Below are 9,681 nucleotides of genomic sequence, written 5' to 3' on the forward strand. Positions count from 1 at the left end.
GAAGAAAAGAGTAATCTTTAAGTTAGTTATTCTTGAAAAACAGGTATACTGATTTCATTAATTTTAATAGTAAATTAGTCCTTGCACATTCTAGAAACGAAAAAATTAAAACTGGAAAGGGCAAGATTCTGCTAAATTTGCGTAAAACTGACAGCCAGCCATTTTTTTAAAATAAAGGAGAAATTAAAAAAAATAGAGTAAAGCAAAACCCTTACATAGGCCCTACATTTTAATAACAGAGACAACTTAGCATCTTAAATGCTTCACTAGTGGTTCTGCTAACTTTACGTAAAGCTGGTGAAAGAACCAGCCATTCCAAAAGAATGAAAAGCCCTAACTTTGACTTCCTGGTGCTAAAGTAGTCCTCAATGATCCTTTCCTTTTGCTCTAGGAAATGGTATGATTGCCGAACACGACTATTCCAACTGTACGTAGCACATTTGTCTGATGGTTTATATCACCCACATGTAGATTAGAGCTATTCATTTTACACGAAGTTTCGAACAGGCGTACTTTAAGGTTAGATTAATACAATCGTGTATATTAATTCACCAAGTTCAATGGGAATTCCAAAGCTTTTAGTTAAATCTATCGTAATTGTTTTTTTAAATGTGTCTGCTGTGCGAGCACTTTCTCATCATACGCTGCGCGCGCGACTATTGGTTCTCTCGCAATTGTGGTTTGGTGATTGTGAATTCTCTATTGTTAAAGCCCCTTCGGCTTTAACGAAAACATTCTCATCACGTTTCTCGTGCTTCACACTCGATTTTGTACAAAATGTGAACTTTTCTACATTACGTTTAACTCTTTTATATCAAATATATATTACATTAATTTTTGTACCTCGGCCTGGGATTGCTTATTCAGATATTGCGAAATAAAGTATAAATTTTATTTGTCATGATTACTTTAATATTTGTTTATTAGTTTGCAATAATTTTCTTTCAGCTACCCTAAAAAATCGTATCATTTCAATAAATTTATACTGTGAGTATTACAATTCATAATATGCATTTGTATTGAAACATACGTATTTTCATTATCTTTTTCTATAATTCAAAAAAGTGCGCATCCTATGAAAAAGCCAATTTTGTTATTAATATTTTACTGAAATTTTTATCGTTTTTCCATAACTTTATTTATTTTCAATGCTATTTTTTACGATTTAAACTAAATCAAAAATTATTTATTACAAATTGATATTTCTTTTTGGAAGAGCAACTTTTGTCTATTTAGTTTTTTCATAGGTTGAGTCGTTTGTCCACAAACTAATTTTTTTTTTATATATATTTTTTACGAATAAAAAAAAATTACGGGTCCTATCAAAAAGTGACCACTAAGAAATTTGTAGATCTTTTTTGAGTGCACAATTTTGCTCGAATCATCATTTGTCGTATCTTGCATAGATTGATTTTTATTTCCATTATATTTAAGAAATTTATTCAATTTTAAAGGTTATACTCAGTTCTCCCAATTTAAGTATCATGTGAAATTTTAAATATTAACCGATTTTTTTTGTTGCAAAATCAGTTTCTCGTATAGTTTCACCGATTACCGGATTAAAAGACATTGTTTCTACGAAAAGGATATTTTCAAAATATAAGAATTGGCGTAAGCTCTTTGACGTTGCGAAAGGCAGCTTTCATAATATTTAAAGGTTTTAGAATCTTCGACCTTGTATATATAGTGTACCAATTTACGTATTTGGGAGGCGGTTGATTGGTGTTATTGCGACTTTGTACTGCTTGTTTGGCCGTGTGTTAGACTGAGTGGGTGGGTATTTCTGTAGGTGTTATGTTCCCATTACTTAAGGCGTTTCACTGACAGATTGCAGGGCATTTTGCCTATTAGCAACATCTAAATTTTCAAACTTTTCTCGGTAACACACTTTTTTACAATGACGCAAACTCTTACAGAATTCGCAATAAAAGTGTTAAAAATGAAATATAATTTCAAATTAAAGCGAGCAAATTGTTCGTAAATAGTTCGGGGTTCTAATTTTATTTCTAAGCAAGAAATAATTTACCTGTAAATTGTTCTTGCGTTTTGGCAAAGGATCTTGTTCATCATCCGTATCTGATTCTTCTTCCTCAGATTCTTCAGATTCAGATTCCTCTTCTGAATCAGTTTCCTCTTCTTCCTCTTCCTCTTCTTCCTCCTCTTCTTCATCATCGTCAGCATCTCCCATTAACTTAGCCATTTTGTCAACTTCCTTTTGTAATCGTTTGAACTTCTTCTTCTCCTCCCTTAGCATTTTATTTTGCTGTTTGATTTGGTCTCTAAGCGCGTGTCTCTCTTTTTTCGAATTATCAGATTTGTCCCTGAAAAATAATACAATATAGAATGAAAGTAATAAGATAAGTAATTAGTATTTAATATAGATATTGAGCGATAGTAAATGATAATAAGAGTACGTACTTAAAACTCTTGATTTTCGTTTTTAGAAGTTTTAATTCCCTCTGCAAGCGTTTTTCTTCAGCGGCTTTAGGATCTTCGTCTTCATCAGATTCTTCCTCTGAACTCTCTTCTTCTTCTTCTTCCTCTTCGCTTTCACTGGCATTCGATTGATTCGATTTGTCTATACTCTTCTGCGAGGCAATTCTGGCCACGTCCTTTGAACTCGGACAACCAGCCAAAGCCATTCCTGAAAATCCCCACCATACCGATTCCTCGCTATCATCTGCTAGTTCTATTATTGGGTCATCAGCCTCCTCGTTTTCTTGGCAATATTCTAAGCGTGAAAAATAAAAAGCGCGCATTCAGCAGCAAAAGCGTTAGAAATGTTAGATTGCCCTTAAGAAAGATATGAAAAATATATACATTAGAAGCGGTTTATCCCATCGTATATAGTCCTTTAATTATATTAAATTTTTTTAAAAAGAAATGAATATAATATTTATATCAAAGTAGGCATATTATTGTGGGATTTTAACATTTTTCATCACTTTTCTTTAGAAATGGTCCACTAAAAAATGGCCTAATGAAAGTTTACACATTTTAAATAAATTTGGTTTCAGAATTATCAGGTTCGATATTTTTTAGGTAAAGATTTTACAAATTGTTTGAAAGTCTTTCTTAAAGGATATACAGTATTTCAATTCTGGAAAAATACTTTCTAAATCTTAATCAGTTGATGTACCTGATTACACTGCCCTACATGAGTTTTGCGAATAAGATGGCACCTAGTGTTTCCGAATGGATTTTTCGACCCATATGTCAAATTAATCGCATGCGCCCTTAGAGCGGGGGATGTGTTTTTGTCTAGAGGCGGAAGAAGAAAATAAAAACAGAAAGGATTCAAATATATTTACACCCACGCCCAGGCAAAATAAAACGTGCAGCGAAGTTTGTAGCACGTCATGGTTCAACTCTACAATTGTTCAAAAATGGCTAAATCCCTATTTTCTCAAAAACGTGATGTGATGGGAAGTTTTTGAACCTAGATTCGTGTTCAGCACGAAAAATCCATTCGGAAACAATAGGTGCCATCTTATTCGCATCAAAAAAATTAAAATTTGCAGGGCAGTGTTATCAGTGAAATTTCACTGATTAAAACAGCTGGAAATCAGTCACTGACAAACAGTAAAGAATCACTCACTCATTCAGTGAAATAAACACTTTTGAAATTTGGCACCATCATTTAGAAAAAAAAGCTGAAGTTTCGATTCTTCTGAATAACAAGTATAACCTTGCATATTACACTTTCAAGATTCGACTGACATGTCTGCACTTGTTAAGTAAGAACTTTTTATACGATTCAGCGTATATTTTTCCTGCAGTTACTTGAACGTACAGTCAAAAAATTCAAAAATTTATTTCAGTGAGAAATTATTTTTGCTACTCAAAGTAAGGGCATGACTTACAGTTGCCTTTTTTCCTCAAAAATGAAAATTAAAAAAAAATGAATTCGAAGATGCTATACAATATTATAACGGACGTCCCCGGACTCTTTTTGAGGGATAATAACAAAAAAATTTATTGTGCTACATAAAAATTTTATGCATATGCATTATTTTGAGGTTACGTCGTTTTTCATCTCTGCCTTTCCGATAATCTGGAAATTATTTATGAAATAAACTTTTTTGATTGCCTGCAAACAAGGTTTAGTTCCGGGAGATTAGTCACTATGTTTATTTGTAAGTCTAAAGTTTTCGGCCAAAAATATTGTGTAATTTGGAAGTAACGCTCGGGTGAATTGTAACACACATAACCCCGAAATATACACGCACGTTGTTAGCAATATAAACAATTTTTTGATAAAAAACCACAAAAAAGTGTGTGGGGACGTCCGTTAGCATGTTCGCTATCATTTCCCAGATTTTGAAGGCAAAATATTTCTTATCCTAGGAAAAAAGCCGGGGGAATCTAACACTGAAAAAATCGACAATTTTCTAAGTATCACATGCCCTTAAAGTAAAACAGTAAAACTTAGAGGTTATGTCTCACATGTTTTACTCTGGTGCAGCCCCGTGGTACTCTGAAATGAAAGTGGCGGAAATGTTGACCGCGACCGTGGGTGGCGCTGGCTGTACTTTTAGGCCGAAAATTATTCGAATGCTTGGGAAAACTGTCATAAATGTGAAATGTTGTGCTTTTTTAATTATAAAAACGGAATTTTTGGAACTGTTTTGCTTTGCGATCAAGTTTTGAGGATTTGACTGAAAATTTATCAAGATTTTTTTTTATGATGAACAGGAATAGTGGGGCATAAGTGTGCTGTTTTTTAATGCAATGATGATTACACGAATTTTTTTTGAGAAAATGAGAGTTTATACCGAATTATTTTCCAACTTTTTCAATTAATATTCATAAAACAATTTATTGCAGTTGTTATTACAAAAATTTTAAAGTGAATACAATTGTTTTTAAAGATCGAGATTTTTTTTCACTGAAAATATTGACGAAAAAGCTTTACACAATAAGAAAATTTTGTTATTTAAACAAGATGAATAAAAATAGGCAATCAAACGATTTATTTTACGCAAATTATTTGTGACATAAATTTTCCATAATATTACTAATTAAATAATTCATTAAAGTTGTAATACAGAATTGAAAATATGTTTAATTAATTACAATTGTTTTTACAGATTTAAATCTTTTTTGTTGACATTAAAAATTAATTAGCAAATAAGTGTTACTCTATGAAAAAATTATTTAAATGAGAGATTATGAGTAAAATATGCAACTAAACTGGTTTTTTAAACGCAAATGATTGGCAACATGAATTTCCAATAATGTTACTTAAATGAGTATCACCGGTTTTGTTACAAAATTTGAAAACAGTTTAAATTCATTACAATTGTTTTTAAAGATCGCAATCTTTTTTGTTCACTTCAAAAATAGTTGACAAAAAAGTGTTGCAGTATAGCAAAAATTTTTATTTTCCGCGAGATCTATATAGAGTAAAAATTTTATCGATTTTTAAACTTCAGTTATTGGTAACATGCATTTTCAATTGATATTAATAAAATAATTTATGAAAGTGGTCAAAAACTTTAAAAACATTTTTAATTGATTAAAATTCTCTTTAAAGGTGGTCTTATTTTTTGTTCACTCTGAAAATAATTGAAAATTTTTCTTTTAATCGAAAATTATTTGTGACATAAATTCATAATAATTTTAATCAAATAATTAATAGAGTCGTTATAAAAAAATTGAAAAAAAATTCAATTGGTTACAATTATTTTTAAAGATTGCAATCTTTTTGGTTCACTTTGCAAATAATTAACAATTAAGTTGTGTGCTATAAATATTTTAAATTTAAATGAGAGACAATGAGTAAAATATGCAATTCAACTGTTTTTTAAACGCAAATTATTGCTAATATGAATTATCAATAATTTTAATAATAATGTAATGTATTAAAGTTATCAACAAATTTATAAACAGTTTAAATTTATTATAATTGTGTTTAAAGATGAAAAAAATTGACAAAAAGTGTTGCATTATAAGAAAAAATTTTAATTTCGGCGAAATATAGAGTTAAAATGTTATCGAAAATATTCCATTAAACCTTTTTTAACGCAGATCATTAGTAACATGAATTTCCAATTAATATTAATAATATAATTAATTGAATTTATCAAGAAATTATAAAAAAAGTTTTGATTCGTTACAATTGTTTTTAAGGGCATGTGATGAGTGGGTCACGTGACCAGACTCCTACCTTACCCTCACTTTTTTTATTTTCCAACTTATTTTCACACAAAGCGCCACATCGAGTTCAAAATTTGGGATAATAAATAAGAAGAACTGAGAAAGGTGGATCTGATCCTAAATTTTAATAATTATGAAAAAAAAACAAAAAAAAATGTTTACAAGAGAAAACTTTTTTTATAACTATACAAATGTAAGACGAGACCCAGCATTCTTAGTGCTTCTTGTTTAATATCTTAAATTTTCAACTCGATGTGGCGTTTCATGTGTTAATAAGTTGGGAAATAAAAAAAGTGGCGGTAAGGTAGGAACCTGGCCACGTGACCGCGTTGGACCACGTTGGAAAAGGGTATAGGGTTTTCTCAAAGTTATTTTTGTGACCTTTCAAAGGGGTGTTTTGGGCCGTTTGGATGTTTAAAAGCACCTAAACGATGAGTTAAATATGATCACTCCGATATCGTGACATACCCATATTTAAGAAATCGTAGTAACAAAAGTAACAATAAATTTAAACTTTTGCCTGGTCAAATCCCTTCATTTATCGTCCAATTAAAAATTCTAATAGTTTTTTGCCAAATTTATTTACAATTACAATAAATTAAATTTGTATTTTCCGAATGTGTTTGAATAATTTTCGACCTAAAAGTACAGCTAGCGCCGCCACTCGGCCACGGTCAAATCTCATGTCACATTTATTCTACAGGCCTTATAGGAGAACCACCTCCCTGCTCTGGTGTTACTGATGAATTGATTAGTGAATAAGTCTAAAATCACTGATCAATAAGTGAAATGTCTAACCAATATTTTAATCAGGAAAAATCATTATAAAATGTACAACTTTTTGGCAAATACCCATTAACCCGTTTCCCTTGCTACTCAAAATTCGGAAATTAGTTACTATTACGTTTTAATCAATTTTCAACTAATATATTCTTTCTTTAGGGCTGAAAAAAGCACAAGTGTTAAAGCAGTAAATAATACAAAATTTTATTAGAATTATTCGAACGTACAGAAATCGATTATGTTCTATGAAACATTTATGATGTTTTAATGTTAGGAAGTTTTTTTAGTTTTCCTGTGGGGGTATTCTGGCTTATTTATTTTTAATCCTAATCATATTTTAATTCTAGCTATATAAATTACAAAAAAAAAAAACAAACTGCAGTAGAAATAGGGAAAATAAACCAATATTATTTTGAAAGATAAGGAATGAGATATTATGATAGAACATGAAATATATATATTTTTTTAATTATAAAATTATTGTGGTCATTCACCAGGTATTCACAGCAGGTATCAATTCAAGCATAATAAAGTGTTTTGTAATGGGTATTGTATGTTCTTTTTATGAAATGGGTTTGACAATTTTTTGGAAAAAATTGCTTTAGAAATTTAGCACAAGTATTTTGCTAAAGTATACCATTAGAAAAATGTTTATTGAATCTCACAGTATTTGTGTAGCATTTCTACATAATGGATATCTATGTCAGTATCGAATATTTTTCTCTCAGAACATTTGAGGAACCTAATTATAGAATGGATACACAAAACGAATTGTAGGTTATAAAGTAGCAGATAAAGTGATAAATTTGTATTTTGACTATAAAATGAAATGAAAATGAAAGAACACATGCATACAAAACTTGTGAAGCGGAAAAGCAGTAGAAAATAGTATTTTTTTTCTAGAAATAAAAGTAAACCAAGTGACTTACCGGCTTTCATGCGCCTCTCTAAAGCTGAATACATTCTCTTAATTTCATCCAATTCGTTTTTTGCCTTATCTCTTTCCTCGGTGGCACTTGCGTAATCCTTTTCGAGCCTCTCTGCGTCCTTTCGCGCCTCCTCTGCTTCTTTCTTTAAAGACTCTGCCAGTTTCATGTCCTGTTGTTTGTGTTCCTGAATACTTTTCTGGGACTTCTCACGTTCCAGTTCAGCCTCAAGATTCAGAATTCTTGCCTGCGATTCAAATTGGAGAGATTGTAGCTTCGAAGATTCAGGATTCAAATTTAACGGTCTCTGGAATATCATGAACGATTCTTCCTAACAATTACCTAAACCTAAATCCCATTATTTACTCACTCACTGGTTAAATTTTACCTTGCTGGCCAATAAAAAAGACGCTTTGTCATAGCTTGGTTAGCGAAGTCGTAGCTCCAATGTATTAGCATAGCTTGCACTTTTACACCATTAGATGATTTTAAGCCACTTTAAAAATAGTATGAATAAATAAAAGTAGAAGATTACTCGGGGTGACAACTGAATCAGGAAATATAAGAAACTGGGAAATGACCGTGACATTTTTGAGACGGGGAGATGATAGTGAATTCATTTTAAGATCCGAAATTTGGTTTAGTTTATATTTTTAATAGTTTAATCCGAGACGTTCATAATTTTAAACTGTGCTATTTTGTTTGTTTACTTCAAGTCTGTCAGCGAGTCAATCTTTACTTTTGGAAGAATTTTCAATGTTATTAGATTAAAAAATATGCAATTTTTTGTTTCAAATTTATATTTCTCATAATTTTACCATCTTAAAATCAAATCCTCAAGTTTATAGTCTAAGAATTTTTGAATCGTAATGTTCAAAATTGAGTATTGAACAGTTTGTTGCACTAGCGGTGTACAGTGTACTCGTACATGTATTTTTAGTAGATAGTCATTTATTTTTTATTTGTTTTGTACGTATGTAACTGCATGAAAAAGATAAGAAAAACAAGTGATACAAGAGGCGGAAATTTCATCCTTTATATAACGCAGACGCTGTTTTACTTATGGATGGACTCGCAAACCCGATGGTAGAAACTACGACCTTAGATTTTAGGTTAAAACCTGGTAAATTTTTTAATTTCAAATCCTTATTATTGAGTCTCAATAATTGTTTTTTGAACTCTTCTAGTATATAGATTTAACATAATTATTTCCAATCCGAAACATTATTAGTTCAAATAATAAAAATTGGAGTGTTTGAAACTGAAAAACTTCAAGGTTGAGAAATTTTAAAATGGAAAAAAAAATTGAATTCTAAAATGCGGAAATTTGGCCGAGAATAGGGTTGTTTCCAAAGTCAGATATAATTTTTCCAATAAATGGATCTTATAGTTCGTAAAATTCTAATTATAAAAACGCCCATAAAATATTTGTTACATATTGTTTATTATTTTTCATTTAATGTTGAAATATGAATTTTCTATCACGATGTCGATTGGAGGGCCCCTTTGACGTCAAAGGGGTCGGATTTTCCACCAATCACAGCTAACGTGTCAGTGATTCTCAAATATCTTTTTCTGTGCCGATGTTTTGTTTTGATAATGTGCACATCGAAAATAGAAGGCGCAAAATATTGTTTAAAAAAATGTCAAAGGAGGGTTTCGTAAAAAACAATAGAGAAAATCTACCGCAGATAGATATATTTATGGTATTAAATCGGTTAAGATGGTTCGGACATGTTGAGAAAATGCCAAATGAACGACTAACGAAACAAGTGTATCAAGGTAAAGTAAATGGCAGCGTGCCCAGAGGTAG

At 30.8% G+C, this 9,681-nt stretch overlaps 2 protein-coding genes across 6 annotated transcripts in view; one reads left to right on the forward strand and one right to left on the reverse strand.

Moving 5' to 3' along the window:
• The window catches only part of LOC117169329, a 66,756-nt gene that overhangs the window by 2,991 nt on the left and 54,084 nt on the right, over positions 1 to 9,681 (forward strand). The gene's annotated exons all lie outside the window — the stretch shown is intronic.
• LOC117169327 (glutamic acid-rich protein) overlaps positions 1 to 9,681 on the reverse strand; it is a 45,964-nt gene that overhangs the window by 2,710 nt on the left and 33,573 nt on the right. For 3 of the 5 annotated variants that reach the window (XM_033355656.1, XM_033355660.1, XM_033355659.1), the window contains 3 exons: positions 7,872 to 8,175; positions 2,419 to 2,731; positions 2,027 to 2,321 (listed from right to left, as the gene is read on the reverse strand). In XM_033355656.1, coding sequence (XP_033211547.1) covers positions 2,027 to 2,321; positions 2,419 to 2,731; positions 7,872 to 8,175 — 912 coding nt within the window. The remainder of the gene's footprint in view (positions 1 to 2,026; positions 2,322 to 2,418; positions 2,732 to 7,871; positions 8,176 to 9,681) is intronic. The other 2 variants (XM_033355658.1, XM_033355657.1) reach the window with 2 other exon arrangements.

The sequence above is a fragment of the Belonocnema kinseyi genome, chromosome 3, assembly GCF_010883055.1.
Source record: "Belonocnema kinseyi isolate 2016_QV_RU_SX_M_011 chromosome 3, B_treatae_v1, whole genome shotgun sequence".
Taxonomy (NCBI): Eukaryota; Metazoa; Arthropoda; class Insecta; order Hymenoptera; family Cynipidae; genus Belonocnema; species Belonocnema kinseyi.